This window comes from Teleopsis dalmanni, chromosome 1 (assembly GCF_002237135.1).
Source record: "Teleopsis dalmanni isolate 2A chromosome 1, ASM223713v2, whole genome shotgun sequence".
Taxonomy (NCBI): Eukaryota; Metazoa; Arthropoda; class Insecta; order Diptera; family Diopsidae; genus Teleopsis; species Teleopsis dalmanni.
Genome location: NC_051846.1, coordinates 85072324 through 85095534, shown reverse-complemented (window position 1 = coordinate 85095534; position 23211 = coordinate 85072324). Strand labels below are relative to the sequence as shown.

Here is a 23211-nt window from a genome sequence, read left to right as displayed (position 1 = left end):
GTCTACTTTGAAAAAAAATCTGTTAGAATTTCCATTGCCTTTCTTTTACAGAAAAATTAATCACTACTCCATATTAAATTATTTTAATTTTTAAAGAATACTCTGTTGCATCAAGTTGAAATGGCTTCAAATAGATTCGAAGTTTTACTTTTATTATAACTAATTACATAACTATTCACGGACTTATAAAATATAACTAATTACATAACTATTCACGGACTTATAAAAAAAGCTTTGTATTTATTTTAGTAATAAATAGCGCATTTCGAATTCTTGTATTTATTCATATAAACTTATTTATAAAGATTATAAATAATAACAATTTCATCCCTTAAGCAGAAGCACTTAAAAATTAATATAACAAATATCTTACAAGTAGTATTTATAAATATATACAAATTCTTAAATTTTTTTATTTATTTATATGTGTTATTGATGAAAATATGCTTTTTTATTAAAATTAATTAACCTAAGGAAACCGTTTTCATACCCAACAGCAAGAAATTTACTGCAGTTAGGATTAATATTCCATCTGATTGAATTTATTTGTGTATAACGTAACAAATTAAGCTTAGGTATACGTTCTTTATTTAAATAACTGGTTTTATTTTCCGGTTTATACTAAAAATAAAAAAAAAATTAATTATAGCAATAATTTATTCAAATATACTTCAATTATGTCGACAATTTACCTTTAATATAGGTCCGAACACAACGCCATAACGATTTTTATAATCTTTTTCATGCAATTGCCATTCAGTATTTATACATTTTGGTATTATAGTATTATTCAAACATTTTAGATCCATTGCAGCAACTGCTCTTGAATTTTGTAAAGTTTTTAGTAGTATATCATCCAAGTGTAGCTCCCGTACATTCAAAAACACTATATCACCATTGTCTGATCCACAGACCTGTATATTAATGTTTGGATTATAATGTATTTGACCGATTCCACAAAGCATGCTATCAATTCTGCAATTGCTGTAACAAATGTTTATAGGACTTACTGCTACTGCTGTACAACCATCTGCAAAAAGAATTTAAACAAATATTATAGGTATCCAAACATATAGTTTGCATAATGTGTTTATACGTACAGCCTGGTAATGTATCACAGAGTCCAACATTCACTGTTTCCCACACAATTGGCCAATCTAAACTACGAATAAGATTTTTCAAGTTTTCTTCCTTAAGAATAATTGGTTGAGTCAAGTCTCGTATATCAAATACAATGAGTTTCCTTCGAGCACATGCGGCGGCAAGCCAACGGGGACCATTTGTATCATAATGCACATCTAAAGCTAAAAATAAACAACATTCTTGGATTATTTACAATAAAATTTTATAACATATAAAAAAATTGCAAAAGAATAATTCAATTAAATTATTTCGTTCTTAAGTTGCACTCGTTCTTAAGTAATTCACTCAGACTCTGAAGGTTGGTTATGATACTAGTACCACACACTATTAACTGCTTATTACTTATGGAACTAATTCAAGTATCCTTGAGACCAGAATACTTAAGAGATCTAAATGCATAAATGTTTAGTAAATATTCTACACTTCTACTTAAAGCTAGCTAAAAGCAGATGCAGAGGATTTATTTCACTGTTTCTTTCTCTGTTACGTCCAAAGCACAGCTCACGGGCCTCTTGTGGTCCGCGGCTAATATTTGTGTGCTCCGCGACATGATTCTAATCTACCACAATTAGGCAAATTTTTCTTTGTCATATTTTAGTAACATCACATTATTTTATTTTTATGGTGACCCAAGAAAAAAAATTCAAATTAATCAAATTAATTACACTTAATTTAACATCATCCCCGTATTTTTTATTAAAAAAAAAAAACCATGAACGTATGTTCTTGTTTCAGCAGCCCTCCTATCTGCACAGTAATTGGTTTTGGCCCGTGAACGTATGGGGTAATGGATAGCCCTGATATACGTTATTAATGATAACAATATTCTAGCCGGTTATACAAATTAGTGCCATAATCAAAAATCGCCGCGGGGAAGAGAAATACTTTATAATATTTTTTTGCTAGTATTCTTGTAATTCATTATTCAATCAAGGTATCCTAAATCCTAAATCCTTCCGTAGATACATCACTGATGCATATCATAACCTTATAGATACCCTTGACGTTAAAAAAGTATTTGTTGATTTATAGAATAACACTATTTCTGAACAATATTTTAAAGGTAGCTGATAGATATTGCAATATATCTAATCAATTCGTTAATCATATAGTTCCCTTCAATGTCATTGTGTTCCGGAACCCATATTAGATATACTTAGCAACATTTAATTTCAACATTCACTTGATGAGATTAATAGTAATATTATTAAACAACCAAATTCTTGATTGAAGAATCAAACAACGTCTACTTGAGAAACAATACAGCGATCAAAAAAACGAACAGACCATCTTAAATAATTCAAGAAGAATCCAAAGCCAACCCTTGCGTCATACTACAGTTAGACTACAGTTATTTGTGTAGAAGTTAGAAGTTTTCTCTATGGAATAAGTGTTTTCGATTCATTACTCGTTTGTATTCGCGTTAAATACTTCAACTAAATTGAGTTTCAAAACCTTATGTGGTCGATCTTTTGTGCATATAATGTATAATAAAATCTTAAATGTATTTATACTCGTATACAAATTGAAACAGACCACATTCTAATTTATTTTTGTAACTTTTTTATGAAAGGTTTCGAAAGGTAGTAAACTACAACAACAACTATTTTTTATATTATTTAATTAATTGAATTTTGGCTGACCATAGACTGTTTCGAATATTGCCAAATACCCATCATCAGTCGGCTTGGTATTATTTCTTGTATCTAATTATTTATTATATTATTTAATTATTAATTATTTAATTATTTCTTATAAATTTTTTTAAACTGCAATTACCAAGGGTTGAACTCGTTTCCTGCCACATTTAAAGGTTAGAGTCAGCGTTCATTAGCCAACTGATGGTCGAACTTTATTTTAATTAAATGTTAAATAATATTATTTTTCAGTGAACAATTTTTTTTAATCTTAAATATTTCGTTACTGAAGCGTGTTTAAGTTAATCAATATAACGAAATTCGTGAACTTAAATAATATCTACAGTTTTTTATTCATGAATAATGAAGAGAATATTAAAGTTTTTTAAAAATTTGTTATATATTATATTTAGAAATATAATTCCAAAACGTTTAAACAATCTATACTTACCATTAACAATTGTTTCTCCAACAAAGAAATAGTTTAAGGGTACGAACATATTGAGACCATTTTTCTGAAAGCTGTTTATGTTTACATTTTCATCGGTATTAATATCCCATATGCCGATACAACCATTGTGAAAACTAGCAAATATGTGGTTATGCCCGATCGCCTATTGATATTCAGAAGTAATGTTAATAAGAGGGACCTTAATTATTATAGCAAATCTCGCTTACCTTCGACCAACAAATTTGTAAACATTGTGTTTTTATTAAGTCTTCATTACTTGATTCGTTATCAGGATGATTATCGCATAAAACAAAATAAGGTTTTAGATCAATTATTTTGAACTCTGAATCCGGATCAGCAGTTAACTTCAATGGTAGCGAATATATGTTAATTTCATTTTTTACACTACCAACAGCCAATAACCCCAATCGGTTAGTTGTTTCATCATAACCGCCACTTGGTAAAAATGATAAACAATGCACTGGACCTTCGGACACATTAATGGCATAATGTAATTTAGCTTCAATTATTGTCGCGTTTTGCTTCATTTGGTATATCAAAATAAACGTAGGATTTACTTTTGTGTTTTGATAACGGCTAAATTTCTCCATACTCTTTCGGTATATTACAGCGAAATATTGCTCTTGAACTTGTTTCGGAAGTGGTACCCAAGCAATCATTTTGATAGGGCCACCAATATATATTAAATGCTCGTCTGTAAATAAAGTAGTTAAGTATTTTTGCAAACTGAACAAATAATAAAATTCTGAAGCATACTATGAAAGTTTGTTGATTCAAATCGTTTAAGTTCCATCCATTCATCGTGCTCCATAGTTCCAAGCGCACTCGTAAACGTATGTTTATCAGAAACAGCAAATTTCATTGAAGTTTCTGAGGACAATAAACGATTTCTTATATTCGTTTCTGAGCTTATCGAATACGAGGGTGACGCATTAATGTAGAGAGGGGATTTATTAAAATTTTTGGAAGTACTGGAAATAAAAATATTTTTTCTTATATACATATTTATTAATTATAAGTTTAAGTAACCGGCACTTACAACTGCTTCCATTTGCGTTTCACCAACTCTGTGGGATCAGAACAACGTTGTGGATATACTAAAAGAAATAAAAAGCAGTAAAGTAATTAATCAACAAATAGTTATTATGCCATTAAATACGAACCTCTTTTATTCAAAATTATTCTAGGAGTTTTTCTTTCCTTAGACTGAAATCTTCGCACACTAAGAGTAATACTTTTAGCTGAACCCTCTTCATCATTACTTTCATCAGAGTTAACACCTGACGAACAGTCATCATCATCACTGGGTTCTTCTCCACTTTTTACGCTGCAGTTCGACCCATCATCTTCGAAATCTAACTTTAAGTCGTTTTTATGAAGCGATATGAGATGTTTAATAGCTTCTTCCTTAGTGGCCAATAACACATTGGTGCACATTAAGCAATGGTATCCTGATTTTGACAAAAGCTGACATACGCTTAAATGTTCCTTGATTTGCTCTCTTTCTAATATTGAATGGCATGTTTTTGCTGGGCATTTAACTACATCAAGTTTATTAAACGCGTTTGCCAAAATTTCTTCATGCTCTTTCAATGAGAGTTCATATTTAAAGTACTAAAAATATAAATATTAATTGCATTCAATATAAACAATATTAACAATTAACAATATTACATTTTTAAAATTATTTTCATCCATTTCGAGCGCTGAGTTTTTAAACTCCTCACCAATAGCTTTCAATTTCTTTTCAGCTCTAAATAAAAAATATTATTAAATTAATAATTGAGAGTACAGGGTATTCCGATTCTATATTTACTTCATAAGTGATGTTCTCTTAACCCGACCGACATTATTAAAAACCTCTTCTTTTTCTATTTCCTTCTCTTTCTCTTTTTCTTTACTTGGACTTCTCTCTCCAAATCGACGCGAACACGAGCGTAAATGTACTATTAACGTAAATTTGGTGCATTCTTTATTGCAGAATTCGCAGGAAACACGTACTGAATTTAAACCACAAACTTCAATATGCATTAATAAGCCCAGAGCCGACCGATATGCCCGGGAGCACATCCGACACTTTAGAGCCTGTATTGATTCCTTTTTGTAAAAATTTATCATTGTTGACATCACGATTGAACGCGATCTAACATTCTAAAGTAAATATAAAGTCATCGATTAAACGAAAACATTTAAATAATCTTAGAATTTACAATTCTATTTTCTCCTTGAATCCAACCAACACCGTAATGTTCACACAAATGCTTTACCCAATTCTTTTTGGTTGTATTTCCTAAGCAAAGCCCACATTGAGTTGTTGCAACTGTATTCGGGTCCTCCGGTTCCGTAAGTACTTTTTCGGACTCTAATTCATCGCGATGGCGTATAAGCAACAGTCTTGGATTAAAGGGCTCTCCCTGAGTTTCAAATTCTGCTGAGATATCACCTTCATCTGCAATTTTATGTAAATTAAAAGTTATTTTTTTAATATAGGTTTTTCCCTCTTACTTTTAAGTGCATCATTTCTAAGAAATACTTTGGATGGGCGACCCCGTTTTTTCTTCTGTTCAACTATTGGACTTTCATTTGGAATGTAACTGCTTGTTGGACTCGGATTAAAAAGCTGACTCTGATGTGCAACTTCTATTGAAGTCTCGTTGTCTTCTGCAATTTTTTATAAATTCAAATTTTTGCTCAATTTTCTTCTTTTTCATAACCTACTTACCATTATTTGTTCTCACGCTATTGCACGAAGGGTCCTCATCAGCTAAAACTTTTGAACGACGGCCACGTTTTTTCTGTTCTTTAATGCCTAAATTATTATTTGGAATGTAATTATCTGTTGGTGTGGTTTCATCTTGGATAGAAGTAAGCTTAGGTCGTCCACGTTTTTTCTTTGTAGCAACATTTAAATCACACTTGCTTCGCGACAAATTCATCACAGAACTTATTAAGCTGGTTTCATTCTCCTTTTTAAAAGAATGATCTAACTTTGACATATCCGTAATATTTTCATCGTTGTTACTTTCACCAGCAATAGCAAATGTTGTATGAAGCGGGTTTTGTAAATTTTCAATTGAAGTAATGTCAATTTTCGACTTATCACTAATATCAATCTCTGAATTTGATACACTATCCTTATCCTCAGAGATAATCACAATTTTGTTTGAATGGAGATTACTTGCATCAGTAATTTTTTTTGGTGTGATATCCTTTTTTGTAGAATTTAATTTAGGTCGTCCACATTTTTTCTTTGTAACGGTGTTTGTAGTGCAAATGGTTTGAGATGAATTCATTCTCACACTTTTATCACTAATTTCAGACTCCTTTCGATCATCTTCTTTTAATGTGTCGGGATGTGCACCTATAAAAGGTAGCGTTTTGTTATTATCGACATTCAACAATTGAATTTCCGTTGTAGTATTTGTACTGCTAGTAGTTTCGCCCATACTAACAGATTTTGAATCAAGACATTTATCTGAAATTGATTTTTCAATGGAAGTAGGAACTAATTTCGGCTGATCGCTCACAATCTCTGCGACTGATTTAAAAACAGAATAGGACGCGGACGTGTCTACACTTTCACTTGTTGGGATAGGAATCATTTTTTCTGTGGTAGGTTTGTGATCATTTTTTACTGTGTCCATTGTTTGTTTCTGTAATGAATTTTTAGAAACATCTACAATACAAATTCTATCAGATGTTTCAATATATTTTCTTTTTCTACCACGTTTCTTCTTTATTTCACCATCATCTTTTATCATAAGTTCGGAATAGATATTATCTTTGAGAATTGAATTTTTAGTACAATCCTCAATATGAGATTCAGAATTTTCATTACATGAGACAACTTTATTGTTTCCTGTATTGTTTTGTGCATAATCAGATTCATTCAAATTGTTTACACATTCTATGACCTTAGCATCAGATATTACTGGAATTCCGTTAAGTTCTGCACCGCTTTTTTTATTTTCTTCGCTTTTACATAACTCAAAATTTTCAAAGTCCATATCTACATCTTTTAAATTATTTAACTTCAAATTTAATGATTGGCAGAACGGATTGGTACTTTCAAAATTTTGTTTTTGATGGTTTGAATCTAATAACTCCTGGATTACTAAATTTGTCACTGGGGTCCCTTTTACAACTGAGTCCAAATTTAATATCGGATCAGTTTGAAAATGATTAGTAATAATATTTTGAGTTTGATGTTTAGTTTTAATATTTAGATTGTCATCGCATTCATCATCAGCAGGTGATGTGTCATCAGTAATGTCAGTTTCCGATGACGGTTGCTGTTGTAATTCCCAACGCTTTTTCATTTTCTTATGTATCGATATATTGCTTTTCGGAACTAAGTTCATATTTGCCTTCTGTGGTGTTTGCACTTTTTTAGAAGTGCAGACCTTTTTTAGGTCTTTTAAAACTAAATTATCATATAATGAATTATTTATAATATCTGATCGTTTATTTACACTTTCAGAGTATACAGATAATTCTTCGAACCCTAAAAAATCATCATCATCACGTGACTCTTTGTCATCATCGGATTCAGATACAACTGAAGTAATATGTTTACTTAATTGCTCAGCAGTTTTGCGTAATCGTTTACGATTTCTTATTAAAAATTGCCTCTGTGAGGTATACTCAAATGCAGTTTCATCATTAAGGGAATTATCGTCGCTACTTACATAGGTTCTATCAATTCGAGATTTCTTTTCAAATTTTTTCAAAGATAAATCATCCGAGGAATTGTGCACTTCATCTACATTAACACTGAAACTTTCAAAGTAACTTCTCTTAAAGTTTTGTTTGGAAGATTCATTATTTTCTAACGCTTCACTTTTTAAATTTTTAAAATCAATATGCCGCTCTTTACTTTCCATTTGATCTTGCATTAAATTTTTTTCCGATAATGCTATGCTTTCACATTCAATTGTTTTATGAAGACCTCGTATCAAGTTAGTTGAAATATTATCTTTCTCTATTTTCAAATGAACATCTTTTGTTTGATTTGATGTGTTACAGTCCTTTTTTAAATGTTCTTTTACCATATTTTGATATTCAAATCCTACATGTGCATTGTTCAAATCGCAATTACTGTACATTTCTTTCTTATTTTTATGTTCATTCAATAGAATTGGTTTATTTTCTGTAATTAGTTCATTGATAATATGCGCAGATTCATTTGATGGTTTTTCAGATACAATCTCACTTACAAAGGAAAAGACTTTTCCATTATCTTTGCCTTGATCTAAAGTTTCTAAATGGGCTGTGGTACTTAATTCTACTTGCGCCTTTTGAACTGTTTCTTTTTCTGTTGTATTTACTTCGGACTCATTTAAACTAATATTACTTTTAAAATTTATATTAGAATTTGAAGTTTCAGTATTTTCCAAATTTTTCAACAGACTACATATACCAGGTTTCTTCTTATCAATACACTTAAATGGATTTTGCGCTGCGGCTAATATTTGTTTTGGAGGATCTTTAATCGCATTTAGAATTAAAGATTTCTTTTCGGCTGATGATTTTCTACCTGATGCATGAAGTTCATTTTGTAAGGAGTTTTCTTTGAATCCATAAATATTTTTCTGTGGAGCATCTTTAATTTCTTTAAAATCATTATCCAGATCAGTCGATAGCACATCTAATTTGTTAGGAACATCTGCTGTTATAATCTCTTCATCTGAGGTACTTCGTTCAATCCCTGCATGAAGTTCATTTTGTAAAGAGTTTTCTTTGAATGCATAAATATTTTTCTGCGGAGCATCTTTAATTTCTTTAAAATCATTATCCACATCAGTCGATATCACATCTAATTTGTTAGGAACATCTGCTGATATAATCTCTTCATCTGAGGTGCTGCGTTCAATCTCTGCATGAGTTTCATTTTGTAAGAAGTTTTCTTTGAATCCATAAATATTTTTCTGTGGAGCATCTTTAATTTCTTTAAAATCATTATCCACATCAGTCGATTGCACATCTAATTTGTTAAGAACATCAGCTGATATAATCTCTTCATCTGAGGTGCTTCGTTCAATCTCTACATGAATTTCAATTTGTGAGGAGTTTTCTTTGAGTTCATGAATAGATGTATCTATAATTTCTTTAACATCAATATCTGCATTAGAGGATAACACATCAAATTTATTGAGAACATCTGTTGATATAATCTCTGTACCGGGGGGGGCTCGTTCTATCGCCAACTTTGTTGGAACTAGTTTTGGTTGTGTGCTTACCTTCTTACGTTGCACTAAATTAATTTTGCCTTTTTTTAATCTTGAAGGACGTTTCGAAACGGAAGTTTCTGTAGAACTGTTTTTTGTTGTTGTTGTTTCGATTAAAGCTTTCTCATCTATTTTTTCAAAATTGTCATTACTTTCTTTATTGGGTAATTCTATATCAGTAATCTCTGTAATATTATTTTTCGAATCACTATCAATTTTATTTAAGACATTTTTATTATTACTTTCCTGCAAATTACTTATACTCGGTTGCATATGGTTTCTACGTATTTCTTCGTTTAAGTACGCTTGGTCTATACATTTGTAATCGTTACCAACCTTTTCGAGTGGACTAACGACTTTTTCAACAGTCTCACCTACAACAGTACTAAAGGCAAATTCATTTGAAATTTTCTCGGAAATTGTAAAATTTTCTAAACCACAGTCTGAACTTTTATTTTTAATTGATGGAACAATATGGGTTATATCTTCGTTTGTACTCTTATCATCATTCTTAAGCAGATTGGAGCCTGCTGTATTTGATTGACTTACATCTGCAATAGACTCAAATGCATTTGAAACTTTTTCTGAACTTTTTCTGGTTTCTAAGGCATTTTCTGGGTTGACATTTTTATTGTCTTCACACTGAAACATAATTTCCGAAGTAAGATAAATGCATGCATCAGCTTTATATTCACTGACGTCAACATCATCATCTTTAGAAAGTAAGTTATCTGCTTCAATCGATTTATCTACGATAATGATATGCTCATTTGTAACTTCTGTAGTTAGAATGTCGTTTGATAAGGAATCGCGTAAATTTGAAACTTTCAGATCTCTACCATGATATATACTTTCTATAATTTGAGATGATACATTATCTATATAGTCCTTTTCAATCTCAACATCCCCCTCTTTGAGTATTTCATAACCTGTTTTAACCGATTCCGACTTATTTGATATTTTTACCGGCACAAAACTTCTGACATCGGACGATGTATCAGCATTGTTAGAATTTAAATCTATTAAATATTTATTCTGAAGTATAACTTCTGTAGTTGTAGTGATTTTTTCACTAACTTTCTCTGATTCCGTTACATTCACTACATGCAATTCTTTCACACTTTCTGAAATTTCTTCTTGCGTGACACATCTCTTGACATCATCTTTTAAAAATTTTTCATATTTTTCTCCAATTGGCTTCATGTTTTCGTATGACTCTTCATTGACATCTTTAGTTATCACAGCATTTTCATCACTTGTCTCATGTAACGACATACTCGACTCTACATTATCTGTCTTTGGTGAAAGTAGTATATCTGTATCTGCGTCATCCATTACAAACGAAGCGGCCAGTTTCATTTCTGCTGCTGTAATACCAACAGCTACTGATGTTAAAGAATTAATGAAATCTACTCCTGTTAATTCATCATCGCTATTTATGCTTATATCCAAATTTTCACTTTCATCTGAATTTCTGGAGCATGAGTCCCGATTAAACGCTGACGTATTCTTGTTTTTTTCATTGGAAGTGGTATCTTCCAAAAATTCTAATTCAGAATCACTATTTATATTTATATTCAATTCTTCGTTTTTATTTAAGTTACTTTGTCTTGACATTAAATTTCGTTGTAATTCTACATTCTTGTGTTCCATAGACGTTTTGTCATCTCTAAATAACTCTGATTTGTCATCACTGTTAGCTTTCGAACTCATTTTATCGCACGCATTTGTTTTACTTGGATTGGAACTTGAATCGTGATTTAGTGGTGATTTATTGTTGTTTTCAATTTGAGAAGTACTGTCGTCTTTTAAATAAATTGAAAGTTCGCTTTCAATCTGATTCGGGCTGGCAATAGCACTTTCAACTTCATTTTCTTTACTTGAAGCAAATTCTATCGATGGTTTTCCTTTAGATTTATAAGAATCTGTACTGTTTTCTTGGCAAGAAAGAATCGTTAACGTTGATTTTTCATCAAAATAGTCTATCGTATTTTCAATATTAATTCGATTTTCTTGTTCTAAAATTTCGGGACAAACTATATTGTTTATTTTTACAGAATCTAATATTATAATATTATTTATAGAATCCGTATTTAAAGGAAGTAACTCATTCCCTGGAATGGATTTTTCATCATATTTGACGTTTTTATACACCTGACTTTCTTCATCCTTTTTACCTTCGCACGTATCAAGTTCTTTGGTTTCGAAAAATTCTTCCGATTTATTTGCAAAATTCGGTGTCAGGACTTTATCATCAACCAAATTTCGATCAATGATTTTGATAATTTGCGTATCTTGTATTGGCAAAAATTCGATATCTTGAATTTGCAAAATGGATTTACTCTTCCCATCACGAGAAGTGCTTTCGGAAAGTATTATTTCATTTGAAAATTCAACGTTTCTTGGTTTTACAGGCAAAGCAGGTTGTTTAAATTCGATTCGTGGAACTTCAATATTTTGCTTTGACAGACCCAATGCAGCAATGTCAATTTTTTCTTCTTGTGTAAGCACTTTATCCTCCAATACAATGAGATTATTATCAGATTCCAATGTACTAGAATTCGATGTGGTAGCAAAATTTGAGAATGTTGTAGACTGTTGAAATTGGCCAAATATCTCAGTTTGTGAATTTAAAGGAAAACATGTTTTAAAAGTAGATATCGTTGGCAGTGGTGTATCACACGTTAAACTAGTAGTTGGGAATGGCGATTTTAAGGGCGAAACCTCCGGAAAGGATATTTGTCCAGCTAAAGCATGGCTTTCAGATTTACAAATAACTGGTGTAACAGCTACTATGCGATTAATTTGCTTAATATTTTCGGTGTTTGGATGCGCTTGAGGTATATACGCTTGATTGTTGTAGTTTAGATTACGTTTATTCTGCTGTTTAACAAAATTTTGAAAGCTCTCTTTAAACGTTGCTGGTTTATATTCCACACGTTTCTTCGAACCGGGGTTATGATGAGTTGACATCTTATTAGAAAAATTAAGTATTTTGTGTACGGGTGCTGCTGAAGTTTCTGTAGAAGTCCCACTACACCTGTTGCTTGTATCAAAATGTAATAACCTCGAGACATCATCTGGTGTTTTGACTATAGGTGCACTTTTCCCATATGTAGCGATTGGCGGTTTCAGTGTAATTTTTTGCTTTTCAGGCACCATGAAGTTTGCTGGTTTTATATTGGTAACAGCATTTTTTGGCTCTATGATAACTGTTGTTGGCTGAGTATTCACTGTTTTATTCAATATTTTTTTATTTAATAAATACTTAACATGAGCTAAGCGTTCTGTTTTATTTGGTGAATTTAAGCATTTAAGACTTTCCTCTTCTGTATATGACTCCATAGGTCTTGTTATCGTAATTTTAGGAGGCACAATCTTTGTATATTTACGTTTAGAAGTTTCTAGAAATAGTACACAAAAATGTTAAATTAGTTACCAATAAATAAGCGATACATATAAAATAATAGTAAATTAACAATTTATATACACATGTTCGTTATTTATTATAACGCCCTTAACCGTCCAACTAGTTTCAATTAGTTTAAAAATTGAAGCGTTCTACATAAATGAAAATCTTAACTATACGCTTAAGGTGGAATTGATGGCTACGAAAACAGCTGATTTTGTATACATTTAAAAATAAAAGGAAGAGTAGCGAGAGTTAAATTATAATGAAAGTAAAGTTTTATTAGATACATTATTTAACATAAAATTAATTTATAAATATGAATACTAGAGGACGTGGATTTAATTATCGTGGTGATATACAAATTGTCAACGTTTCTGTGAACATATTCCAATTATATAGGATGAGAAATAGAACGCTACGCAAAAGGTGTGTTCATTCAATCAGTGTGGATCGAACAGTTAATGGTTATATGACTTTTATAATAGACAATTATTTATTTTCAACAGAATTCATAAACTGTTAGTAATCGTTATATATAAAAAGATAGTTACATTATAATATAATAATAAAATTAAATGTTCATTTAAAATTATTAATTGATAATAAAAAAATGCATTTGTTTATAAAGAAATAAATTATTTAAATCGTTACAAATAAAAAGATAGCTTCATTATAAAATAATAATGACATTAAATGATCATTTAAAATTATTAATTGATAATAAAAAAAATGCAATTTGTTTATAAACAAACAAATTATTCAATTATTTAAAAACAAATTTTTTTCGTTTTTTTTTTATTTTTTAATTTTATTTAATTAAACGATAACTCAAATTAAGCACAATCGACAGAAACATACGCAGTAATAGTATGTTCCCATTAGTGTTTTGTAATTTAGTTAAAATAAATTAGGGAAAATTACACTAAAAATGTCGATGTCTTACAATTTAAATGTAAACAAACAAAAGCTCTCCCAGAACTTTCTGACACATAAAAGCCTTTCCACATGCATAAATCAACCTATGTCAATGGAGACGCCCAATTTTTAATTTGATTAACATAAATTGATTTAACTGCAGTGAGAACATGGTATAAGAGTCTGATTAAAATGTTTAAAATATATTTTATTTTTTATATTTAAGATAAATATTACATAAGTACACAAAATACATCAAATACACCAGCTTTCTTTGTACTGCATCCAAAATAATCAACAGCCACATTATTGTGTGCACCGTGCCTTATCTGGCATTTACACTGGCCTCAAATGGCTCATTTTGGTCAAAAATCAAAAATGAGAAGCAAATGACTCATTTTTGCATACAAAATCTCAAACGCAAATGAGATCCATTGGATCTCATTCTGTATAAATGCGTTGCAACGAGGTTAGAATGAGTTCCAAATATGTTCCAAATGCAAATGAATATAATGGATCATACCCTAAATAAAGGCTTTTCATGGCATTTTGACAGTTTGAGAAAGCTAGTTTTGATATATTTACAAAAAAAGGTAAACAAATATTTGGTGATTGCATTTCCTTGAAAACAATGCACTCTTTTTAGAAAAATATGTTTTAAATTTATATTGTAAGGTTTGACGGCATATTTAACCTTCATGCAATATTTTTTTGGCACAGGCCAAAAATCAAATCAACATGCAAGTTGAAAAATCAGCTGTTTGAAATGAGAACAAATGAATTACAAATGAATTTTCAGCCAGTGTAAACGCAATATAAGGTAGAAACAGATTGTCAAGAGTACTCATATATTGTTTAATGATATATATAAGAATTTTATAAAATCTGGTTTTATTAAATTCGAATTCAAATTCAAATAAATGCGATTCACATTTCTGAATTAAAATTTTAGGAAGAGTACTTAAAATTATGCAAATATTTGATATGTTCTGCATATGTTTTATGTATATTTTATGTATATTATATATTTGCTTTTATAAATAATATAACTATAATAATTTAAGTGAGTAACCATTTATAACGAATATTAAAAAAGATAATCGTTTATGCAAAACTAGACTACAAGTTTTATTTAACTTCTTCGGCACTAACCAAAAGCAAAATAAAAATCATATGGTTCACAAATGAAGCAGCATTGTGTTTCAAAGATCGCCGCGATGTCGGAACACTTTACCGCACAGTGTTGAATTATAACACGTCTGAGTGTTATTCCGGTGGGTCAAGCAGAGTTTTGTATTGAAAACTACTATAAGACGCCCAATATTTTATTATGTATTTAGCAAAATTTTTATTTATCACAAAAGCATCCAGAAAGCATTTTTAATACATTAATTATTATGACTCTTCAATCGATTACACAATGAAGTGGAATAATACCCAAAATTGTTGGTTAGGTGTTTGAGGAAATGCTGATTTTAAATATAAAATTCCTTACGGGCTAACAGACAAACCAAAATTGTCGACATATGTAAATAATAACTGTAAATCACTTTTTGAGGTTAGATGTTAGACATGCGTAACACCTGCTTGAACTTGCAATATTATTTGTAGATTAGTCGTTTTGTTAATTATGTGGTGGTACTTGTAGATCAATTGTTTTGTGAGTATGGAATAGATGCACAAGTCAAGTCATTATGCAAAACAGTGTGCAACATTGTGTCAAACGCCTTTAGATGAAATAAACCCACTACTAGAAATTTGTGACATGAAGTTTTAAAACCATAATCAAACGGTTTTTTAAAATTTACTTAAAAATTTAAATGAACTTACTAGAAATACGGATATTTGGCACTGCAGGCCAGTATAAACCTTGGCTTCCCTAGGATACTCGAAACAATTTCTAATGGAAACTAATACTACTGAAAAATGGCTTAGTAACTGTGAACTGGAAAACAGTCTCGAAATTTCAACTGATTCTGCTAAAGCCGCAATCGATACAGTGTGAAGGACCAATGAGAAACAGTGGTTTGATAAACCATGCAGAGATTATTATCTTAATAAAAAACACTTACAAAAAACACTGATATACAATGAACTCAATAAATTCAATTAATGAATATTTATATTTCAATTTCGTTTAATGACTTATACTTCCATTTTATGGTTTTGTGTGGTATATAAATTTATTTATAGAACAGAGAAAAGGAAGTCGATTTTGGATCCGCCTTGTATTTTATAGACCCGAGTTCAAAACTCATAAATATTTTTTTTTTATTTAATAATAAATATTTTATAATTATTTAATGTGTTTTATAAATAAAAAAAAAATTACTTTTTACCATTTTTTAATAGTTCGCTAATATTTTTAGTTTTAATATACTTTTATTTATTTTGAACAATAAACACACTAATTACCAGTTTTTAAAAATTAAATATTGTATTTTTTTCAATTTAATTGCTGCTTTAGTCCGAAAAATACAATAAATTTAAAATCAAATATTAATTATTTATTAATAGTAATTATGGCTCTCCGGAATACAATTTAGTAATAATTTGTTTTTATAATTACAATTGTTTATAAAAACAATTAAATTTTTAAATAAAAATATTTCAACGCATTTTTCTTTTACACATGTGCGAAGGATTGAACCTGGAACATAAGAAAATATATTGGTTTGTTAAACCAACGTTTAACCTTCCCTGCCGTTGTAGTAACAAGAAGTCGTGAAGTTTTGGTCATATATATTTTTATTAAAAATATAAAAACTTAATAAAAAAAAAAAAGTCACTAAATTCGGGAGCCGGGACCAGATTTTTTTTATTAGATTAATAATAACAGTGGAATTAGGTAAAATCCGTCTCAAACGTTACCAGCTTTAATTTTACCTAAAAAATTATATATTAAAATCTAATTTCAAAAACTGGAACCACAACTAATAAATAAGTTAATTATTGTATAAAAAAAAAGGGTTTCAATAATAATATTATTATTATTTAAATTCTTATTCCAATCATTCAATTCCATATTGCTTTTATATAAATTGGCAGCGCTACAACAACTGGAGACGTCGGTAACATCAGCTTTGAGCAACCTCTTTCATTCCCAGAGTTACAAAACAGAAGTTAAATATGCTCAATTATACGCTAATATAGAATAGAATACATACATGAATATAATATTGCTAATCAAAATATACATAAAATAAAAATTCATGTTGCTAGGAACGAATCACGGAATGGTTCATTATCATCCCTAACTTTTAATTTCTATTTCAACTAAAAACCACAATCTATCAGGCTCTTATTAAAAATTGCTGATTCCTACCTAGTACAAGATAAAAACTACTTACGAGGTGCGTTGAACAACTACTTAGATGGGCGGATAATTCCAACGAAGTACATAACAGCCTGCTAAGACTCAATGTCAACTATATCTGACCCAATAATTCGAGTAATAAATTGGGCAGTACCAACATAGGTTATAGTATTATATGACATCTTATAACTAACAAAATACTGTCGTCTTCAGGAAACGACAACATTTAAGCAATTATGTAGTTACTCGCCATATAACAAATATAGAAAATGAAGGAGTAACGGTATTTTGACCAGATTACCAAAAAAAAGGTCAATGCCGCAGAATGAGCAGAATCATCATTTCTATTTCAAATGAAATTTACAGCGATTTGCCAGGCAAGGAGTTTTAACGTTGGTGAAAGCTCACTGAATGAATATATGTACATTAGAGTTTAGTCCTACTTTTTCTTGTAATGATTTTAATAATGCAATACGTCCGTATACAATTAATATAATAAATATTGAGGTTTAATGTATGCAACCTTCAATGATTTTAATAATGCTTTCGACAGCTTTAGAAGCAGATTTTTATAGAAAGTATTTTATAAAAACGTCTCGACGACACATTTATTTTACTACTTCTAGTAATTGAAGTTTCTAATGTTTTTTATATGAAGATATAAAATGGATGCAAACAATATCCACAGCTGCAAACCTTCTAGTATTCAATACAAATGTATGGACAGTTCAATTTTATAGAAGTGAAATATGGAAGATTACCACAAACTTAGAAGAAAACGGTGTTGCGTAAATTGAAAAGGTTCAGATTATTCTTGGAATCACATAATTGCATATTTCCATAACAGAGTTTGATTTAAACTTTGAACAGACCTTCAATGCTTCGCCCAGAAGGGCAGATTCACATACATATATAAAATTTTTAATGTAATTTGTACGGCTAATATAATTAGATAGTGTGATACTATGGGTAAAATTCATGTTCTCGTAGAACAATTTTTACCAATCAATATTTTTATATCATATTTAAACAATAACAGACTTTAATTATTTTGGATTAATTTTTTCATGTAGCAGCTATAGGATTTTGATCATTCAAGCAATTGCTTGAGGTTCTCAGAACATCTGTCTATATACCAAATTTAATTTTTATAGTTTAAAAACTGAAAAAAAGGTTCGGTAATTTCTAAACCAGTTTTTAACATTGAATAGTTTACACAGTGATTTACTACAGAAAATTTTAATACCACCCTAAACAAAACAACTATAATAAAAACAATCTATTAAAATGAAATTTCAGTACAAAAATACAATTGCTAAAATATTTAATAGGCACCTTATTTTTCTCACTCTATTTTATCAAACAGAGAGAAGAAAAAAGAAGCAACAATGCAAATACAAAAATTATGTACACTAAAAAAAGAAATTTGGGATAAAAACATATAATATATGTTCTTCTGAGTTTTATTGATTGTATGTACCAAAATCTCAAAATTAATAAAAATATGTCTAACATAATTTGTTGTACAATTTTATACTGATTACATTATTTTAAATAAATCCAAAATCTAAATATTAGAGCAACAAATCCTCACATTTTCAATATACCTCTTTTAACGAAAAATTAATTTAGAGTATAAATCTTAGAGGTGACCAATTTCCAAAAGACGACTACACTGAAGGCTAAAGAAATAGTTTTCATTCAAAAATGTATATTTTTCTCCTTTGTGCTCTCTTCCATTATAATGTCACTTAAAATGTATGATGTGCCTTATATTTTTACACTATTGTTTTTCAGCTGACATAATTCACATATTTTATTTGAATATCATTTAATTATACGGTAATACAATACCGTGTTACCTTTAGGCCTAAGCAACAGGATCGCCGGTATAACCTACCTACCTGCCTACCTATTTGTATATCAGCTGTCCTTATTTTAATATTTCGCTTAAAAAACTACGGACTGCAGCAGCTGAATGCCCGACTAAAGACGCCTTAATATATAATATCTCAAGGTTATCGTGTGAAGGGCATAAAATTTATTCTTTTGTCTTACATTATGATCTGATTTAAGAAGATGCAGTTTTTAAGACCCTACATTCGTTAGAACTCAGCAACATCAAACGTAATAAAAAATATGTTGGATCAAAGACTAATGCAAAGGAGATGATTTATCCTAAATTAAATTTAAACCTAAATTATATGAATTTTGTATTGAGATAGGTTTCGGTAGTGAGGACAGAAATTTTGCGGAATATCGAACCGCTGTTATATATATTAAATAAAACATAATCTAATATTTCTTTAGGTTTAGTATTTTTGTTCACAAATTTACTATTTTTTTGATATTACTTTAGTATTTAAATAATATAAAAATACAATTACATTTATTTATATATTTATTGTATAACATTTATGATATACAATAACATTTTTTTTTTATTTTTTTTTTAGTCATGTAGGTATTTATGGAAGACAAATATGGAATAATTTTTAAACCGTCAAGTATTTCGAATACCCAAGTTCAAAACTCATTTAAAAATATTTTTTTTTATTTGTAATTATTTTTTTAAATTAATTTTTATTAATTAATCAATATTATTTTTTAAATTAATTCAATGTTTTTAACTATTAACTATTTTATAACTATTAACTACTATTTAATTTTTTTTAACAAATAATCATAAATTATTTTTAATTTAATGGTAATTTGAATCTGAATAATACTATAAATTTAAAAACATATATACATTATTTAATAGTTTTAGCAAGGCTTTTCTGGGACAATTAAATAATAATAAATTTTTAAATATGCAACAATTGTTTATAAAAAAATATTAGCTTTTAATAAATAAAATATTCCTACATTCATATGCTCTCTCTTTTGCACATGTGCGAAGGATTGAACTCGGAACATAAGAAAATACATCGGTTTATTGAAACCGATGTTTAACCCTCTTACCACTATCGTTACGGCAAGTCTAAAAGCGTATGTCATACATATTTATTTTAATAATATAAAAATTTAATAAAAAAAAAAAAAGTAAGTCCGATTTAAAGACACCTCAAATAAAAGAAACAAGACTTTATATTCAGTTTACAGATGACAAAAAAAAAAAAAAAAGAATTAAGTCCTTTTTGGAGTAAAAACTGTTTTTATTTTATTAAAAATTCTAATAAAATGATAACCCATACGAAGACTAAATAAAACGTGGAACTAGACTAAGAAATTTAAAAATATAAAATGAAATTATTGAGTTGATCCCTTAGCTCATATACGTTTATAAAAATTAGGAAAGCAGAAATTGGATGGACACAAAATAAACTATCGTCAAATTTTGATCTATTGATATATGTTGTAATTTGATTATATGAACTTTTATAAATCAAATATATTTATCAAAATATATACACCACTAAAAATTGTGCATTTATAGGGTTTACATTTTCTGCTCTCAATTTTGATTTAAGTTCTTATGACTCCTTATTACTTTTAAGGGTTTTACTACAAATATTTATATATAGTAAGTTTTAATGCGGATCATGCTATGAGACTGGATCTACCCTATAATGAAATTTGTTGTGCTTGTGGCTCTAAGGATGAGGTCATCACTGTGCTTCACGTCATATCTCAGTGTACCCATCTTTAGCTAGAAGAAGATCTAAAATCTTCGGGGTCCCTTTCTTACTGACTTGACCGTGCTATCATCCAGCAAAATTAAAGTCCTAGCCAAATTTATAGAACTACGACGTTGACTCATCTTTACACCTAATAGGGAAGTCGTTGTCTTTTGGAGTTGGTCGCATACTGACTTTTTTAATCTTTGTATGAACAAACGCCAATCCTGTAGTGGCACACCGGGCCATTATTTGAGCTCAAGTGGGCTTCCTTAAACACAAGGTGGCCACTTTACCCGAAAAAAACCTAAAGTTCATGATAATTTAGATATTTATGTTTCAAGTGTTCCCGGTATACTGAAATGCCCAGATTATTTTCTCTTTTAATGCAATAAACAACCATTCATATATTCTAAAACCACCGAGTATCCATTCAAATGACACACCTTGATACACTTTGTATAAGTATATATTGCAAAATTACTTTTATAATTAAATTCAATGTAATGGCTACATTAAAGACCTAAACAAGAAAAAAATCGATATTGCTCGTACACACATTATATAGGAATTACAAATATAAAACGTTTTAAATTATTGAGGTATTTTATTTTTACTTTTACCGGAGAATAGTAATTACAATAAAAAAAGAGCGATTTATTAAGTGTCCCGATTATTAAAAACTCACAGTTTATATATTTATATATTATATAAAAAAAAATAATTAATTTGAAATAATTAATAATTAAAAAGCGTATAGCGTAGTGGGAAAAAATTCTGTCCTTACCCAAATCCTTTGTTAAATAAACTTGCTCTAAAACTGCTATTGTTTCTTGAAACCTTAGAAAATTCTAGCCTTATTCTTAGCCTTAGAAAATCAAGAGATTTGACACTTTAAATTTAGAAAAGGTCAATTAAAATATAGAAACAAAATTTGGTAAATAAAAACCACAGAAATTTGACAACAAAAAAAGACTTATTAATGGACATGATGCAAACGGTTCTACTCATCTAAGCCCTAACTCCATAAACTTCTTAATTATTTAATTTTAGTTTAAATACATAACAATGATATCCGATTTTAGGATATGCTTAAATTATTATATTTATAATAATTTGTATATTTATAGTAAAAAAATATTATTTACAAAAATTAATATAAAGTAATACAGGTTTCAGGTACTTAGAGATTTTTAGCTCATATTATAATGGATTGACATTTAATATACATATATAGAAAATAAAAAAAATGGTGGGTATTATTTTAATTTACTATATTAACTGTTCGATTAGATCTGCAATAGAACTAAAATTTTACATGAAGATGTCAATAAGAGCACTTACTGATAGCTGCAAACAACATTGCACTAAGAATTCAAAAAAGTTATTGCGTATTAAAAACTAATTAAATACAAAAAAATCTAAATCCAAAGAAATAGTGCTTATTTTATATGAAACCAAATTTTTTAGACTTTTTAATTAATTTGTTTAAACAAAAATTAAAATTAAAATTTAAAAAAAAATCAGAGAAAAGTAAAACAAGAATTGAACCACAACCCTTCGATCCCTGTGCAAAGACATTGGCCATCACGCCACGCCTGCATAAAATTATTAATGTAAAACTATGATTTGTCACAAAAAGTTGAGTAAAAATATAAAGCAGCACAATAATAATATAAAATAATATACTACATACATTACAGTATTACCTTTTTTTAGTTTGGCCAATTTCGAAGAACTGGCTACAGAATCTCTGTTAACATTATCTTTTCTTGGGTTTTGAACCTCATATTTTTTTACAGCTTCCACAATTTCTCGATCCAAGCCAGCTTTTTTCAACTTAGTAAAATCAATCACTTTGTAGGTTCTAACTACTTTCGTTTCATCTTGTACAGCTCCGGAAGCCTCCGCCGTAGCCGTAGCCGCAGTATCTGCTGCTTGTTCTTTAGCGTCCGAAACACTATCCCTTTTAACACTTGTATTCATTTTTTTTTTTAATTTTTATGTATTATAAACCAAATTCGTAAATATATAAACTGTTTAAAATATTTTAACAAATAAAATTAATTCTGTATTCATATTTGCGATTTATTCTTGCATCAGCCTGCAGTATGCAATTGCTTGTGGCCAGGTGTTGATTATATTACTGAGAAACAAACATTTTTAGACGTTTTTGTTATTATTTTTTAATTCACTTTACACAATTTAAGCCATATTATTTAAAAACAAATTTTTTTACTATAACTTTAATTTTCAACTAAATATTTTTTAAAGACTTGCAGTCTTAATTAATCACATCACACCTCGTTTTTTGGGTTTACAACAATTGCAGACACGTCAAATACGAACAGGGTTGTTATCTCTCGATAATAATACGCAAAACATTATTCTGAATTAATAACAATAAAGTTTTAACATGTTTCATATATTATTTTTTTCTTTTTATGTTGCAAGTAAAAAATATTTTAA

General features: G+C 29.2%; 1 protein-coding gene across 2 annotated transcripts; it reads right to left on the bottom strand.

Annotated features, from left to right (window-relative positions):
- Positions 1 to 424: 424 nt before the first annotated feature.
- On the bottom strand, positions 425 to 23182 carry LOC119668654. Of its 2 annotated transcripts, XM_038078236.1 has the most exons (15): positions 22452 to 22530; positions 21530 to 21634; positions 5975 to 12883; positions 5758 to 5913; positions 5463 to 5701; positions 5069 to 5403; positions 4927 to 5005; positions 4416 to 4866; positions 4292 to 4349; positions 4009 to 4223; positions 3459 to 3946; positions 3232 to 3394; positions 1101 to 1304; positions 693 to 1030; positions 425 to 621 (listed from the first exon to the last, which is right to left on the bottom strand). In XM_038078236.1, the coding sequence occupies exons 3-15, from the start codon at positions 12822 to 12824 to the stop codon at positions 430 to 432; spliced, it is 9768 nt and encodes a 3255-aa protein (XP_037934164.1). In that variant the 5' UTR covers positions 12825 to 12883; positions 21530 to 21634; positions 22452 to 22530; the 3' UTR covers positions 425 to 429. The 2 variants fall into 2 exon arrangements, with proteins under 2 accessions (XP_037934164.1, XP_037934163.1); XM_038078235.1 differs by lacking the exon at positions 21530 to 21634 and having other exon boundaries at positions 22452 to 23182.
- Between the last annotated feature and the right edge of the window lie 29 nt (positions 23183 to 23211).

What these genes read in the sequence shown, in the direction of transcription:
- LOC119668654 (XM_038078235.1), bottom strand. Translation starts at nt 22,728, where the DNA reads ATGAATACAAGTGTTAAAAGGGATAGTGTTTCGGACGCTAAAGAACAA. An exon ending in ATTGGCCAAACTAAAAAAAG is followed by an intron (nt 12,884 to 22,451) that starts GTAATACTGTAA and finishes TACTATTTCTAG; the next exon opens with AAACTTCTAAACGTAAATAT. An exon ending in TGTTCGGACCTATATTAAAG is followed by an intron (nt 622 to 692) that starts GTAAATTGTCGA and finishes TTTTATTTTTAG; the next exon opens with TATAAACCGGAAAATAAAAC.